Consider the following 18,364-nt stretch of genomic DNA (forward strand, 5'->3'; position numbering starts at 1 on the left):
TCAGAGAAAGTCCGGGGTTAAGAAACACAAGTGTAAAAAGCCCTGTAGAGAGCTATTCATGCACCGATCAATGGGGGCGCCATTTTGATTTTTATAGGTTGCGTCTAAAGCTATCTTTCAACATGACGCAGGGAGACAGGAGAACGCCCAGCTCAAGCATCGACTCAAACGTCCGCGCCGCAAATCTAAAGCTCCCTAATATGTGATCTCTTCAATACGACAGGGTGCTTGAATTCAAAAGCTGCGACAAACTGTGACAATCAAAATCATATTTTTGTCAGTCATTTCATTGTACTACAATCGAATGCAGTTTCACGTTGCAATACATGAAATCACTTAAAGATGAAGCAAAATGGGAAGAATATCTATTTTACACACAAAATAATGTGAATGTGCGCGGTTTTTGTTTCTGACAAAACTGACTCACAAAGTCAATGTAATACCTATAAGTCACTGAGATATTTCAAACCTCGATCACGACTACTTACAGCAGTATAATTTTCAAATACTGTAACATTATCTCATATATAAGTTGTGTCATTAACGGAAATTTTTGGACAGGGGGTTAATAAGCAAGACTTTACGTGTCTATATCCCAGTTAATCTGAAGTAATGTACTAGTAAGTCATCTCAAAAGAGCAGGTCGATCCATCGGCTCAGCAGCTCGACAAATCTGGCAGAAGTCCAGTGGGGCGCCATCTAGCGGTCATTGTTTTGCTTCGGGTTTTCGAAGTACATGAAATCCTTTTCGGGGAAAAGAGCACAATCAATATAACAAATTAAAGGACAAGTTCACCTTCATAAACATAAGGATTGAGAGATTGTAACTATATTAGTAGAACACATCATTGAAAGTTTGAGGAAAATCGGACAATCTGTTCAATAGTTATGAATTTTTGAAGTTTTTGTGCAGTAACCGCTGGATGAGAAGACTACTGCAGTGTATGAATAACTCAGATGTCACATGCGTACAACAATATAAGGAAAATATAAAGAGAATTTCACAAAATTTCATCTTTTGAAAAAAAGTACACATTCCCTTGAATCGTTACCGACATATGTTATGGGTAATATTATTCCCCCTGCCTCTAGAAAGAGACAAGTCAAGTGGTCTTTTATTATGCGAAAAAAGTGAAAATATGTTGAATTTTCTTTACATTTTCTTTATACTGTTGTACGCATATGACTCACAAGCTGCAGTAGTCTCCTCATCCAGCGGTTCCAACACAAAAATTTTAAAAATTCATAACTTTTGCATCGATTGTCCAATTTTCCTCAAACTTTCACTGATGTGTTCTACTTATATTGCTGCATTTTCTCAATCCTTATGTTTATGAAGGTGAACCTGTCCTTTAACAACAATATCAAAATATGTATATAAACAAAAATAAAATGGAATGCGCTCAAGATGGGGAAGAGATAAGTGACATCAAATCCGAATACATATCACAGATTTCAAATGAATTGCAAATTCACCGAAAAACAAAAACTGTTAAGAGTTTCACAAGATATTCATGAAATTGATCTTGTCATTTCAGTACTAAAACTGAAACTGAAACAGTAAGATCCGTGAAGATACGTGTGTTTTCCGGAAGATTTGTATTTGTACATGTTCATATTGATACAAATTTACAATTTGATCCAGGCGTATAGATATTGTAATTTGCAATTCTCTGTCTTCAAGGTGCATCATTGCGATTTGCAGACTGAATCATTACCTGTCGCTCTCTACGTCACAATAACAAGGTCTCTTCTTTAAATGTTTACTTCATTGATATGGAGTAGTAGTGATATCAGTGATTATAGAGCCTTAACGTTTAGAAATATGTTTATGATTGGACACTAGTGATTCATATATTTTTCATTTCTACATCTGTTGATTAAGCCAAAGCATCACTTGAGTGGAAGGAATGTTGAAAGTGAACAGTAATTTATAAAGAATGTCTCAGAATGTTACTTGTTTTCACAATTGCATTCATGACACGTATTTTATTTTTTTTTCGGAGCCGCTGGTGATTGATTGATTAATTGACTGATTGATTGATTGATTGATTGACTGATTGATTATTGTATTGTCTGCAATGGAAATTCATAGTATATTGGAACAACAATGCATGAAATACATACAACTACACCCAAATATAGACCACAAAGTGCAATTGAAACTGAAACTCAAGAAACATTGTGAAACAGTGCTAAAAGTACTATACGTATACAGTCTGGAACATCAACTCACAATCAGGAATGTGCTTGCGAGGATGAGCGCTTTCACTTTCACGTCCAAATCTTTGGGAACTGATGAAAGAAAAAAAGTAACATTTTAATCATCACCTTATAAATACGCGTCAAAGTTGGTTGAAACAGTTATACAAGGGAGGGTGAAATGATTTTTACCTCCCTGTTGTACTTTGAAACCTACACTCAATGCAAAATGTTCTTACGCTTTAATACAAGGACCTAAAATGTGTTCTAAACTCACCCCGAGTAAAATGTACGAACTTGGAAACCTTGTAGCACAGAAAAAGTGAGAAAGTCCCCCCCCCCCAAACAAAAAAAAAACAAAAAAACAAAACAAAACAAAACAAAACAAAACAAAACAAAAACCACGAAAACTAAAACAAAAAAAAACAAACAAAAACACAAATAAGAATGAGAAAGAATTTCAGATTAAATATGCTTCAGGAGAGAGCGCCCAGATATTTCATTCTCTAAATACTCTGCCAAAAAACGATGACCACAGCAACGCAGGGTTTCTACGGTGGTCACATTTCAGAGTCAATAGTATGGTCCTTCGGATTGGCGACTAGGATTAGTCATCTTTGGATTGGTATTTCTGTTAAAAGGTGATCCGAATTCTGTCCGAGCTGGACGAGGCATTTTTAAAGGAAAAACAGGTAACTCATTCAATGTTCCAACAAGGGTTGGGTTAATTTATAGGAGAGCGGCCGCCTGCGTGTTGTAACACTATTTTGTGTTGTCACTGCTGTCGTTATCATTTCGAGGGTTTTGCTTTTTCATGCATGACCTTTATGAGTTAAATGTACGCTTTTATTCATTTATGAATTCATTCTGTATAATATTGGGTAATGGATTTGTGAGTCAAAAGGACATTATCGTCTTTATTTAGAGAACCTGCTAATGGTACTATGATTTCAGTTGTGTCTTCACGTATTACGACACAGACTTGTCAGGAGGCATTACAGCTTTCACAAGTAGCGTCTGCAATGTCAATATTACCAACACAACGACACAATCCTGTTTTACATGGTAACATGATTCCTACCTCAGAAATTATATAGAAAAGATTACGAAAAGAAAAGAGAGTAGAGCTAAGCAAATATTTACTTAGTTTAGGCAAAGAAGAGAATCGCAGACGAAAGATATCGTTCCGAAATGAAGAGGTGGATGATCGTGTAGGGTAGACGCTGGAAATGGCGTGATTAATGCCATTGCCAATTTCTTAAGACTTACATGTGGCTCCGAAATTGTCTGCTTGTGTGTAGTTCTCCCGGAAAAAGCCTCCCCACTGCTTCGATACCTTGCCTATCTCCTCACTCAGATCATTCGTCAAGATCTGTGAATCAGGAATTCATTCAATATTTCATGCGTAAAATGAAGCAAAACAAGCAAAAATATACGCGTATTCAAACGTTCGTTGTCATTGTCAAACTTTGGAGCGGTATACCTCAATGTGCTTTGCTTGTCCCACAATGAATAAAACACGTCTTTTATCTACTGTGCATCTTAAAAGCCGAGAATTTATTAAATTGGTTGCAGAAGTGACATATCGTGCATATTGTCTTGATTGTCACTGGCTAAAAATAATTAGGTACAGAGTATGAATGACTAGTTAAAGAGTACAAATTATTAATGACAGAGATTAAACGACTATTTCACAGAGTATAAAGACTAGGTACAGAGTACAATGAAAGGAATTAAACAACTATTTCACAGAGTATAAATGACTAGTTACAGAGTTCAAATTACTAATGACAGGGATTTTATTTGATTTGATTTGATTTATTCCTGCTTAATTCCGTTACATCAGATATGATTATGTACACGTCATTTATGACAAACAGTATATCGACACATTATTCTTAGTACAATTATACAAGACAAATACAAACAGCTTAGGGAACTTAAACAGAAGGGTCTCCAATATAAGCCGAGGCTTGACGGTATGGAGACTATGCTGAGCTACTCTGAATAGAATAGGGGATAGAGAGAGAGAGAGAGAGAGAGAGAGAGATAGGGAAGGGTATAGGGGAAAAGGGAAAAGGGAGAAAAGGGAAAATTACAGCAAAACTGTTAGTGTTGGTTCTAATCCTTAAAGCATGCAATGGGTACTGCGTAATTACGCAGTACCCGCTGCATGCTATAAGCATGCTATAAGAATTAGAACCAACACTTGGTGTCAGGCGAAAGCTCGGTGGTCTAGTGGAGATGACGCCTGTCCGGTGATCAGGAGGTCGAGGGTTCGAATCCCGCTCGAGTATGTATATACTCCCATGGTTTTTTATCATGGCTACTACTAAAACACTGATCAATTCAGTGCTTAGTACGTCGATGCAAGGCAATTTGCCAATCAGTTGCAAGTAACCACTTGCTGCACACTATAGCAGTTGCTCTAATAGCAATTTTAACATGGGAGTGATAATGTGAATACGACATAATTTTAGGGTTTAAACATTCCGGCTTCCATAGACACGGGGAAAGATTCGAAAAATGGAAAACATGAATCAATTGCAATTCCTATATGTGATATACCAGCCAGCTGCAATGCCGCATAAAAAAAAGAAAAGAAAGAAAGAAGGGGGAACTATGACGCTATGCGACACGACCGAAGGTCTTACTTGAAGTGGAAGGAAAAACATCGATTAAAATGTATATGGATTAAGATGAGCGAGGGGGTAATAGCTTACGTTGAATTCGATGTCACCCGTGCAACAAATGGTCTGACATCGGCACCAGGGCCCACGGATTTTCAACACAGTCTCGTTCTCCGCATTGCAGATGTCAAAGTGAGGAGATATGAAACTCCGTCTGACAAGACAAATAAAGGGGGAAAAGAATGTTTAGAAGTAGTAGATCAAACGACAGGTAATGTATTCCTATTCAGTATAATTCATGTCCACCATCATGCGCCGTAAGGATTTAGTCTAAAGGGTTTTCTGAAAGATGAAAAAAAAACACCAAAACAAAACATAGTGTTCATACTCTCTGAATGCAACGAAAGCATTTCATATTTCAAGAGAACTTCTTCCGAGAGCCACAAGGACTACATCGTTACTTTGATGTAATATGGCGTTCTTTCATTTTTCAGCATAAAGAAGACAACATACGCTTAAGTCATTGTAAGTTACAAATATCTTAAGTGCCTAAAAAAGTAATGCACCCAAAACAACGGTTAATCTCCGTTAAGTTGAATAAAAACAAAAACAAAAAACAAAAACGGAAAACCCTTCGACTTACGTGAAATTCGACTTAAATAATAAAATTAACACAAAGTCATGTTTGTCATTTATCTGGGTATAGTTTTTCTTCGACTCATCCAATTTTTCGACTTACGCGACGTCGACTGTATCACCTTATTCTCTGAAGGGCCTATACTGGAATGTTCTAGTTGTATGGTAAACCCGGAGGACGCTCTTTCATCATGAACGAATGTTCGCTCCTGACCTATACCCCTCCTTTGGGAGCCAAAACCTGTTATAAAATGGGTTCAAGAATGTAGCCAATAGGAAGCGCTGAAATGAGACACACCTCCTTCCTTTACTTCAGTCACAACTGCACTGCCTGTAATCCTATGGTAGATTGCCGATCGTCTGTGCGCGCGGCGGCTCCTTTGATGAATTGCATGCATACGCGTACGCGCTGTCAATCCTGTAAACAACTTCTAGTTCGGGCTGCCGGCCGGCCGGCCTGTCTTCCCTTGTGCATATGTGGCGTACGTACGTATACTGTACTATACGTACACTTTGTACAGTACAGTAGACCAAGCGTTATGGGACCGGACGCGTACATGGAGTCACTTTGAAGAGCAAATCCAACGATTTAGCAGGTTAATTCTCACGCCGTTTTCAGAGTATGTTGTCTAGTAGGCCTATATGAGGAGTCTATATCAAGTCTTTAAGGTAAAGGGTGCATATTCTATGTAAAATAAGTAAGTTTTCATGCGGGTGTCCGGAAACCCAACCCCCCATTATACTTATACTGTATGTGCGGGACTTCCGCGAGTGCGACGTGCGTAAAAGTTTGGGACGAACATCTTCGGACGTCTTGACCCACAAAGGTACGTGAAAAACGCTGAAAAATGATGTTAGTTTTCGAATTTTCGACCCATTTTATAAAACAAATGATGCACAGGATTATTTCGTGACGTTAGTGTAGGCGTAGCTCACTCTCGGGTATTTACAATGTAGTGCAACATGCACTCGGCTTCGCCTCGTGCATGTTTCACAATTGTAAATACCCTCGAGTGCACTACGCCTACACTAACGCACTCTATCCTGTGCATCATTTGTATATTATAAAATGGGTTCAAGAATGTAGCCAATAGGAAGCGCTGAAATGAGACACACCTCCTTCCTTTACTTCAGTACAACTGCACTGCCTGTAATCCTATGGTAGATTGCCGATCGTCTGTGCGCGCGGCGGCTCCTTTGATGAATTGCATGCATACGCGTACGCGCTGTCAATCCTGTAAACAACTTCTAGTTCGGGCTGCCGGCCGGCCGGCCTGTCTTCCCTTGTGCATAACGTATGTGGCGTACGTACGTATACTGTACTATACGTACACTTTGTACAGTACAGTAGACCAAGCGTTATGGGACCGGACGCGTACATGGAGTCACTTTGAAGAGCAAATCCAACGATTTAGCAGGTTAATTCTCACGCCGTTTTCAGAGTATGTTGTCTAGTAGGCCTATATGAGGAGTCTATATCAAGTCTTTAAGGTAAAGGGTGCATATTCTATGTAAAATAAGTAAGTTTTCATGCGGGTGTCTGGAAACCCAACCCCCCATTATACTTATACTGTATGTGCGGGACTTCCGCGAGTGCGACGTGCGTAGAAGTTTGGGACGAACATCTTCGGACGTCTTGACCCACAAAGGTACGTGAAAAACGCTGAAAAATGATGTTAGTTTTCGAATTTTCGACCCATTTTATAAAACAAATGATGCACAGGATTATTTCGTGGCGTTAGTGTAGGCGTAGCTCACTCTCGGGTATTTACAATGTAGTGCAACATGCACTCGGCTTCGCCTCGTGCATGTTTCACAATTGTAAATACCCTCGAGTGCACTACGCCTACACTAACGCACTCTATCCTGTGCATCATTTGTATATTAATGCCCTCCACCCTATGTCATGTTCACTGACCGCTGAAGTTTTCTATGGTTGGTAGAGTTCAGCGCGCACCCTGTGCTCTGATTGGATAATATCTCAACTTACGACTGCTTGACGTAGCCAATGGGAGAGCCGGGCGGGGCCTCCACTGTAATCATGTAGGCGCAGTAGTTGTCATTGGCACACCAGCAGCATCCGGCGCAACACTTGAACTCTCGAAACACTCGAATTACTTCCTGTGGGGTCAAGAAGAGAGTTACAAGAATCATATAGGGCTCACACGGGTATAAAGGTTAATTCCCCATAGAGACGTGTGTTAAAATTCAAAATATTCAAAAAATTCTGTAAACTAGCTGGGAGAAATGAGATGTTTCATGTTCGGTAACCTAAAAAGTGAGATATACCCTTCACCCATCAAATTTATAAAGGGGGTTCTTCGGCTCAAGCTCTTTCCAAGGGTTTGCAAAGCCAGACTACGAGTTCTTTTTACTCAAAAAATCACATATTTTCTGCACATACACCCAAGCAAATACAGTCCTTTCAAATTCCATGAGAAAAGCTTTCATCTTCCAACCAAAATGCAGTTTGTAGAGGAATTCATACTCAAGATCTGCAGGTATTCAGTTTCTGCCAAAACGCCTTTTCTGATTTTTTATTAAATTTTTTCTTCATTTATTTTAGTATCTTTGGTACGATTTTGTGATGCGGTCAGGGATATTCTATGACATTTACAGGTGTGAGCCCTACAGAATAATATTATGAATAATCACTCCATACTATAAGTTTACACACCACATACATTGATGTTTTGTTCTTTGTTCGATTATCTTCTTCTTTAATCGAGTGAATACAAATTCCCTTCAACTGACAATAAATACGATAAAGCCATAACATGTCAGATGCTGAAACTCTCAATTCCCTATCGTTTTCAGGAAAAGTTTATTAACCTTTGCTTGAAAGAAATGCGTGCTCCTTGCCACCTTCTTGTCAAACAAGTATCTATAGTCTATTATACATAGGATCCCATGATGAGCCGAGAACTGAATAGTTCTGCTCATATTTCCAGATAATCAATCCCATGACAAAAATGTTACTTAAATTTGGACGTAGTATATGGAATATTTAGCTAAACCCTGCTAGATTAAGAAGTAGGCCTATCCACATCGACTATAAAGCTCTGTCATAGCGATTACATTATTCATAAAACTGCGAGAGGACAGACTGCCTGACATCTTCTGAGCGGAAATCTACAAGGGATTATAGCCACCGTCAAAGTGTCAAAAGAAACTATTATCAATGTTACCACAATTTTTTTCTAGACAAACTGCCGTGTTTGGACAAAATATTTGTCTATCATAATTCGCATATGAATTGTTATATTCGCATGTGTTTCATATGCAAATATCTATTGATATCATTCATAATGATTATGAAAGGTGGAAATCAAGACATAACAAAAACATACAAATTACAAAGAAAGGTTGCGAGGTCAAAGAGCATGAAAGTAAATAGATTGATTGAACATGTTGAAAGGAGAATCTAAATACCCTGCTAAAGTTGTCCAGGATATGGAATTCAAACCCTCTGGCGGCTCCACACATGATACGCATGCACGGATCGGACTCTGGAAAACAACAACCGTACAATTCACATTGATTTGATAGAGAGTGGTAAGATGATAACAATTCTCACATATCGTCATTGCACGTAACACGTAACGGTTACAGCCACTCGTTATTCCGAAGGTTCGTTATTCCGAAGGCTCTTCGGTCCGAAGATTTGTTATACCGAAGGTTCGTTTTTCCGAATTTCATTTTCGGATTAACAAGTCTTCGGAATAACTCCACAAAAAGTTCGGATTAACGAACCTTTCTTCATTTTCGGATTAACGAACCTCTAGGTATAGGGAAATTGTGTGTTTCGGATTAACGAACCTTCGGAATAACGAACCTTCTGAATATCGAACCCTCGGAGTGACGAACAGCACCCCACGTAACACATACAACTAAATGAAAACCTCGTATAAGTTTTACAAACTTGGAACAAGTAAAAACAGCTGAAATGTTTTGTGGAAGTTCCACTTTTCAGTAAGAATAAAATGACATGGTGACGCAAACTCTTGGAAGGATAAAGCATTAACGCAAATTGTCATAGACACATTTCAGAAATATCTTCCTTATCAGAAATAAACAGCATGGCATGCATAAATCAACCCCAAATGACATACATTGTATACACGTTATGGGCTTAATTCGCTCCATCGGCCTCCACAGTCATCTTTAAACCAAGCTTTATGTATAACATCTTTTTTTCCCCCTGAAAATCAGACAGCTATTATATCGAAGTTTGCCTGGTTTGGAAGCAACCCGAGGACGCAACCAGGTTCCTGACATTTGTCTACAAGGGATAGCTGAAAATAATGCTATAGATTACTTTCGATAACGGACTTAGATATACACACTAAAGTGTAAACTGGTCCATTACAACTTCGCTTTAATGTACTTATTTCCGGGGAAAAACTCCGAATACGTCAGCAATAATCAATTTAAAAGGGGGTATCTCACTGAGCGGCGAATGCTTGCGAGCGTAGCGAATTCTATATTATTATGTATATAGGGAATGTTAGGTTATGTTGCAATCAAATTCGTAAACAATTGCATTCAAATTCGCAAACTGTTTACAATTAAAACTGTTTGCGAATTTGAATGCAATTGTTTACAAATTTGATTGCAACATGTTAACAATCCCTGAAAACCTTAGAATATTCGCTACGCTCGCAAACTTTCGCAGCTCAGTGAGATACCCCCTAATTAGGAAAACATGATGACCACCCCCCCAAAAAAAACAAAAAAAACAAAAACAAAACAAAACAAAACCGAGAGGTATCGTGGCACATACCTTCCGTAGCAAAGAAAACCTGTTGTCCCACGTTGTTTTTGATGAGATATTTGTTTGCAAAATCGACATTTAATAACACTAAAGAAGAGGAGAAGAGGGAGAGAAAAATATAGAAGCAAAAATTGCGCATTCAGAGAAATTGTTACAATATTCAGGGCGCATACGTATATTTCATAGATTGCATATAGGCCTATCTAAGATGTTTATAAAAAGTTTGCCTTCATTTCGTCATCACCGCGCCAAGAAATCAAAGATCATAAGACATGGCAAAGTTGATTGAAATGAAATTTGATATCTAGACTTGGTTGATTTCAGAAATTTATAAATAGATATGAAGAAAATTTCTGAGAATGTGGCTTTGTTTTTAGTGCCTGGGAAGGGGTTTTCATTGTAAAGGGCTGTGAGCGACACGTTATATATATATATATATATATATATATATATATATATGTAGACAAAATGACTTTAAGCGAAGTATCGATGAAACGACAAATATATCATATTTCTGTATCTATCAGATTGTATATTCTATATTCTATTCTGTATTTATCAGTCTATTTGCATACAAATTTACATATACATGTACTAAGGTATATTGTATATTTTATGCAATTATCTAAATCTTTGTGTTTGTATGTAGGCCTCATGTTTCTTTATAATTAAAACTCATACTGAGATACTGCCTGACAATAAAAGCAATAGGGGTCAATAAAAGCCTAGGGTTTTCTGACCGCACGCTACGGCGAAAGCTTACCCTCTGCTAGTTCTATCTGTTGATGTATGAGGAGTTGGTCCAACTGGGACAGGTATTCCAGTCCGGGGGGACACCCCGGTATACTGGGAGGAGCTGGCATCATGACAATCGGTGCCGGCTGTCCGGGAAGTTGCATCGGCTGCGCCATCGGTTGTCCGGGTTGCATCATCGGTTGTCCCATCGGTTGCCCAGGCTGCATCATCGGTTGCCCAGGTTGCATCATCGGTTGCCCAGGTTGCATCATCGGTTGCCCAGGTTGCATCATAGGTTGCCCCGCCTGTCCCATGTACGGCTGGCCGGGATACGCACCAGGCGGACCCTGCTGCGGCTGTCCCGGGTACTGCGCCATAGCGATTCCCTGCTGCGGTGGATATGTACCAGGAACCATTTGCGGCTGAGCTGCGGGGTTCCCATCGGGAGGGAGCTCACCCTTCTCTTGATTGGGGTTTTCCTTCAGTAATCAAAAGAATGTAAATTATAAAATTATAGACATAATAATACATGCAATAACAGAAATAATATCTAGCATTCATACTGGGCTTCATTATACGGGCTTGTTTCTATAAGCGCATTGACAAACGGAACAAAAAAAAATGAATTATAAGATACAGAATAATAGTTACGAAATTTGTGATATGCATATGGCAAAAAAAGAAAAATATATCATGAATGATAGAATAAGTATAAGACGGTTTTGAGCATCGATTTAAACTTGTATACACTTTCCATTATGCGTATTCGTATATTTATATCGATATGATCATATTGGAATTTTCCTCGTGTTGGACTTCGAATATTATTATAAGAAGAAGGAGTGTATCACATTATAAACACTGACGAAGGCCCGAGGTGGGCCCAAAATTTTGTGAATAAAAATCTTCTTGTTGGAGCTACAAATGGCGTACTGGAGACTCCTTCTTATATATATATATATATATATATATATATATATATATATATATGTATACAAAGAGAGAGAGAGAGAGAGAGAGAGAGAGAGAGAGTTCCAGCAAAATAAGGATATGAATGCACATAATTTAATTATATATATTACATACCCTATATACACACAGTGTAGGTCCTATATTTCATACAATGTGCAAAGAAAGATAAATAGGAATGTGCAATTTGCAAATGAAACGTGGTATATAATATATATAATGAGTGGCCCACATCTCTACAAGCTTGTCTTATAGGCGGGCCTCTCTTTTCCAATGATACAAAGATTTTAAATACATAGTTCTGTCATGTATGTTTTTATTGTTGTATTGAATGTTTCTTTTTGGAATTGTGAAATGTGATATTAGAAACAGAATTTGTTTTGAATTGAATTGAGATGAATTTAGTATGTTTTGTATTAACACCAATCATTATACGGGTGGTGTAATAGTCACTTATTATTATTTCTGCTATTCTGTTTGTCTGATTTTTATACACTTTTAATGTAACATAATTATAAGGGCGAAGGGTATATTCATAGCGAAATAGCCCGTTGTTAACACACAGACACACATCACATTCAGATAAGTCACCTGGTTTAATCAGACAATATATCGCGTATCCAAACAACATACCATGCACACAAGATCATGTCGCAAACTATAATGGAATCATTCCTATGATCATAACTGGAAAAATAAAATATATAGATTTGCTTCACAATGCAGTGACGTATATAGGGCCGGGCAGAGGGTAAGACATAATGGGCCTAAACGACTCTGGAAACAATTACGTGCCCCAGGCCATCAAGCTAAATGACTTTCTGTTGTTTGTTTGCACACAATCTATTGGACACCGACTGATCAAAGGTTGATTTACAAAATTAGCAAGCCTTCGTTTCCCCACGTAATGGCATCTTCGTAACGCAAATCAGCGATATAATCATTTCAAGCTGTTGTTATATATAAACGTACACTAAATCTTGTCATGCATTAGACTAGCGCTCCACCCCCCCCCCCTCGAAAAAATGAATCTGTAATATCATAGTTGTCAAGTTCAAATATATACAATGACTTTAAAATCACAAGAAGGCATGATCAAATTGGCATAAAGATATTGAAAAGAAATTTCAATTCTTTGTTTTTCTTTTATGTCGGCTACCACTACTTGAATAGAATTGGGAACAAAAATTCAAAGCATGCAAGAAATGACAATTGTATTGTATACATAAATCATGAAAAATCTGACTGTAATCTACGGACAGGACAATGAACACTAAATCAAGAGGTTCTTAGTTCGAGTCCTTTGGCAGCTTCGGTTGTGCCCTTAAGCAAAGCACTTTATCCTCATTGCCTAATTATTCGGAGAGGATTTAAAGAAGTATAAGGTGCTGATATGCTACGCAGATGTTGGACAAAATCCTTCAAGGTTCCAAGGTCAGAGGTAAAAGGTTGCAGAACCTTGATTTAAATGATACTTTCCAGCTGTAACTTTATGAAGAACTTTGTAGCAAATGGTAGAAATAAAGCAATATTGTTTATACATATTGTTTTCATAAGATTAGTGTGAGAAAAAAGGTGTATTATCATGATTATAAGTTATTTGAGCTCGGAATGGTTTGTGTGTGTTTGTGTTTGTGTGTGTGTGTGTGAGTGTGTGTGTGTGTTTGTGTGTATGTGTTTTGTGGAAGGGTAGAAATGAAGAGACAATTTTTTTTTTCCATTTTTGTCCAAATTAGAATATTTATGCAATAGCTCAAAGGTTAATGTCAAAGGTCACTGTTTTCAGATACAAAATGGTTTTTAGCCATAACTTCGCCTAGTGCAATGGTAATATCAAGATTCAAGATTGCAATTTATTTTCATTTCCATAAAACAAACAGAGAAAGTATATACACTGTATAAGCAGAACATATTTTGTAATAATTGCAAAAACGTAAATTGACATAGTACATGAGAAGATTAGTAACAATGAAGAAAATACAATTGTACTTTTTTATATTTAATATATAGGTATACCTATACACATGTATGCATATAGTACAAGCAAATTAAGGGTGGGAATGGAAATGGAGGGACCACTAAATATCATCTAAATATCATCTAATGAGAAGAAATAATATTCCTAAACATTCCTATGACAGGAAAAGGTGAAGACCAATCTCATTTCCACAAACAATTGGGAAAAAAAGGACATTTGTATACGTGAGCAAATTGCGTATTTGGTTTTTTCTTCTTCTTTTTTTTTTCGTAAAGCTGTTGTCAACTCTTCTCTACGCGTCAAAAGTGGAGTCATAAAACACGAATTTCACAGATTTAGATCAGCAGCTATCGGGAAATGTCTATTGAATCTAAATCAAGCCTTTCTGGCGTAGGTCAGACAATGGTCAGTTTGTGTACCAAGGGCCAGTTGAAATCGCGGACTTTTATTTGTGTACAAAGAGTACAATGAAGAGACATCAAACCTTTACCAATAAAACACCGGGATGCGATGGAATGTCTCCTTTATACAACCGGGTTAAAGTTCAACATCTTACTTCGGTCATAAATATGACAAATTTAAATAGACGCAACAATTTTAGTAACTATACGCACGCTTGTTCACGTTGTACCCAATGAGTAAAGTTATTTTGGTCGTATTCAGGCATTTCTGTCAAAATGAAATGAGTCCTTCATAGAAGTGTACCCGCCATCCCCCTTCATATACCAAAGATGAAAGATTATAAAGGATAAGCACTAATTATTTCTCGGCGAGACTTGCTATGCTCACTCACTGTCTTTTTAGAGCTAATTTATGTCCGATACCGGGAAGGGTCAGTTTGCAGTTTGTTCGAGATTCAAGATACAAATTTATTTTCATTTCCATAAAACTATAAACAGAGAAATTATATACAATGTATAAGCAGAACAAATTTGTAATAATTGCAAAAACGTAAATTAACAAGGTACATGTGAAAATGAGTAACACATAAAGTAAACATAATTGTATATAAGTGTTTTTAATATAATTATACATATGCATATTTATAATGGAGGGTCCCACTAAAAAGCATAGCTTGTACGATATGGAACCCTCGGAAAATACATAAGACAGCGTAACTACAAACCGATATAAAACAAAATCAAACGAACCAATGTCAACTCACATAAAATCGAACTGGGAAGGAATAAAAAAGAAAAAAAGAAACTACAGCATGTGCCATTGTGGACGTAAGCAAAATGGATTCCATGATGTAAGAGTAATGATAAAATACAACCTGGACTGAATACATCATTGCAAAGAATTTTGTACATAATAATCTTGAATCTTGTTGAATATTGCTATTATTATTGTTATTGTTGAATAGTATTGCTATTTTTGTTAATGTTGAATACTGTTGATCCCCAGGGCTACAAATTGGTCACTCAGTGATCAAAGCTTGGAAAAGTAGACCCTCTAGTTTCACGAGGCTTCCTAATCAACTCAACTCCAATAATTTGATCATTGTCCTCGATATCTCACGACACCACCAATATCTACGTCACAATGCAGGGATGTACTTCCGGGACAAACTCGACAGTCCGGTCAGGTGCTGGTCATAGAAGTAATAGGCCTTCTTCATGAAATTTGAAAATATGACTTTCGTTTTATATGGATTGTGGAAAAGTTTCAGCAAGTTCGATTGAATATATATCAAAACTTATACAAATAACATCTAAAAATAACATCAATCTAAAATGGAAGTGACAGGTGACCGTTGTTGCTGAAAGAAGAGTATTGTAACTCGATCGGTGCTGGATAGGACTACGGATTAAGAAGTTCCTGATTCTATAGTTGCCTGGATACAGCATGATATGTCCGGCACAGGGGTGGATCAAGGAATTCCGTGCACCGCATGGAGAGGAGGCGCCTATACACAAAATTATCTATGGGGGAGGGCTATGCACCCCACCCCCATTTTTTCTTTTTATTTCTTTTGTTTTTACAACCCCTGCCTGGATCCGCCACTGGGGCAGACAAGTGCCCTTTCCTGGTCAAGCTCTGCACTTGGACCGTCATTTCCTACGTCTTCAGAAGGGATTTATACATATAGCCTTTGGTTTCGTTGTTATTTGCTTACTATCTTAGCTTTGCTTCCTTTAACTGTCACACAAAATAAAATCATTCAAATAAATTCAAATTCAAAAAGATTCCGACATTCTTATTCGCGGATGAGTTTTGCTTTGTTTTTTGACGGCGCAAAAACAGAGGGGAGTCACCAGTCATGACCCGATCACCAGTCGTTGATTGGTATCTTGTTAAAAATATCAGAACCATTTAGACATGGTGTATCTAGCTATTACTGGTAAGTTCGTTTTCAAGCCTCCTCAGCGGCCATCCATGGACCGCTACGTTCGTTGTACTTGCAGGTCCATGATACACCCAAACACTTGGTTCAAACGAAAAACATCACGTATAGAATACTACATAAAACAGTGTTATTCTTTTAATGCACTGAAAATATGCATGTAGAAAAAATTACAGGGAAATATCCAACCGATATGTATTCAGTTTCTTACCGAATTAGCTTGATCCGCCATGTCCGTGCAAAATTCACCTTAGTCCGTTCTTCAGAGTAATAATTTTAATGAAGAACTCAAAGCTACACTGTGCTACGTCCTGTACAGCGGGGTGTGGTTAACTTAAATGACCGTGCGCCTGATGGATTGATACCCATTCTTAAGAGCATTGCGCTAGACCAGGACTTCGTACACAAACAGTGTGGCTCTTATCAGATAAAGCGACACACTTGGTGATGTGCAAATTTATCGGTTCATCTCCGAGATGACGCAAATCATTCATTTTGATAAAGCAAAAGAGCTTCCTTCTCACGTTGCTCCTTGTGAAGGATACGGATTTAACGGCTTGGTTAAATGGAAAGCATCGTGGCGACAGCCCACTGAAACAGCACTGAGCATATTTTCTCTCTCCAAGGACGAGTCCACGTCGGGAATATCTGCTATTATGTGACCCATTTTCTCAATGAATTCCTTTCTGTTTAAACTAATGATTCTTGCGTCCAGTTGTATTCCTCTGCAAGTGATTGACAAATTTACCTTCATCGACGTAAATAAACACCTATCGTACACTGAATAAACGTTGCATCGATGTGCTTGCCTTATCATAATGATAAAGGACATTTATATTGCGCAGCTACTATAATGATATACTCTACTGCGCATAAATGAAGGGCAATTTGTCAATTAGCTGCAATAAAAACAAGAAAAGTTGCTATCGGCGACCTAGTATGCCTATGCTATATCGCTTTATCCTCCCATGAATAGCCTACTGCAATACACCTGTACATTGTAACAATGTGAGACGACAGTTTCACATGATTGGACAGATCTTTGACCCTTGACCTCTGACCCTAGACCATTTTAATCTTTCCCTATAGACATATTGTGCGGTGATGTATGACCAGTTTGAATTCAGCGTAAATAGGGGGGGGGGGGGGGAGTCATTTCCAAGGTATGGAGAAAATATCTAGCCGTTAATAGTGTAATTTTAGCATTCTAAAATATAGCATTCTAAAATATAACAGAACTGTCCTGTATCGTTGAACGTGTATGAGTTACAATGTCACGCTGGTCTAGAAATCCGTTTCATATCGATTGAGAATCTTCATATATTAGGCCTAATGCCTTTCTCTGTTTTGCAGAAACTATAAACAGTGAATACATTATCTGTCCATGGTATAGACCTGGACGTAAAAGAAGTCCAAGTACAACTGTCCATAAGCGAACCGAAGTTCCTACACTCTCAAGTTTTCGTTTGGTGAACGCTTTCGAATGCACACACCAAACGTTCCGGTGATTCACAGCCTATTCACGGCGAGTCTAATTAGAAGCTTTAACGCCAACGAAGCTTTCAATTTTGTTTTGTCCCCCTTTAATGTCATATTCATTTCGCATATCTACACAATCATTCAAATCATGCATAATCAACAATATTCGTATTTTTTTTTTCCAGCGCTGTGAGTTTTATAATAGCGTCATGACTGCTGTTTTTATCATTATCATTGTCATTATGTAGGAGCGTATAGTTATCACATTAATCTGTTTTATTTATTAGTGTTGTGATATACCGGCACTTGATTGACGCGGCGGTTACAGTACGTAATTTCGAAGGTTCTTTAGTCCGAAGATTCGTTATTCCGAAGGTTAGTTATTCCGAAGGTTCGTTATTCCGAAGATTCGTTATTCCCAAGGTTCTTTAATCCGAAAATGTGATAAGGTTTGTTATTCCGAAGGTTCATTAATCCCAAAATCATATAGGGTTCGTTATTCCGAAGGTTCGTTCGTCCAAAAATGAAACAAAGCTCGTTATTCCGAAGGTTCATTACGGACCCTATTTCATTGTCGGATTAACGAACCTTCGGAATAACGAACCCTATTTCAT

The 18,364-nt window shown here is 37.9% G+C and overlaps 1 protein-coding gene across 1 annotated transcript; it reads right to left on the reverse strand.

The window, feature by feature from the left end:
- Positions 1-638: 638 nt before the first annotated feature.
- On the reverse strand, positions 639-16,503 carry LOC139734003 (phospholipid scramblase 2-like). The gene is made up of 9 exons (XM_071644810.1): positions 16,483-16,503; positions 11,006-11,456; positions 10,252-10,329; positions 8,901-8,977; positions 7,459-7,589; positions 4,926-5,046; positions 3,472-3,574; positions 2,237-2,295; positions 639-744 (listed from the first exon to the last, which is right to left on the reverse strand). Exons 1-9 carry the CDS (start codon positions 16,501-16,503, stop codon positions 700-702), a joined length of 1,086 nt encoding a protein of 361 aa, XP_071500911.1. The 3' UTR covers positions 639-699.
- Between the last annotated feature and the right edge of the window lie 1,861 nt (positions 16,504-18,364).

The sequence above is a fragment of the Diadema antillarum genome, unplaced genomic scaffold (assembly GCF_040938485.1).
Source record: "Diadema antillarum isolate AM-2024a unplaced genomic scaffold, OU_Dant_1.0 seq00000507_RagTag, whole genome shotgun sequence".
Lineage (NCBI taxonomy): Eukaryota > Metazoa > Echinodermata > Echinoidea > Diadematoida > Diadematidae > Diadema > Diadema antillarum.

What these genes read in the sequence shown, in the direction of transcription:
- LOC139734003 (XM_071644810.1), bottom strand. Translation starts at nt 16,503, where the DNA reads ATGGCGGATCAAGCTAATTCG. An exon ending in GGTTTTCTTTGCTACGGAAG is followed by an intron (nt 8,978 to 10,251) that starts GTATGTGCCACG and finishes GTTGTTTTCCAG; the next exon opens with AGTCCGATCCGTGCATGCGT. An exon ending in TCCTGGACAACTTTAGCAGG is followed by an intron (nt 7,590 to 8,900) that starts GTATTTAGATTC and finishes TTGACCCCACAG; the next exon opens with GAAGTAATTCGAGTGTTTCG.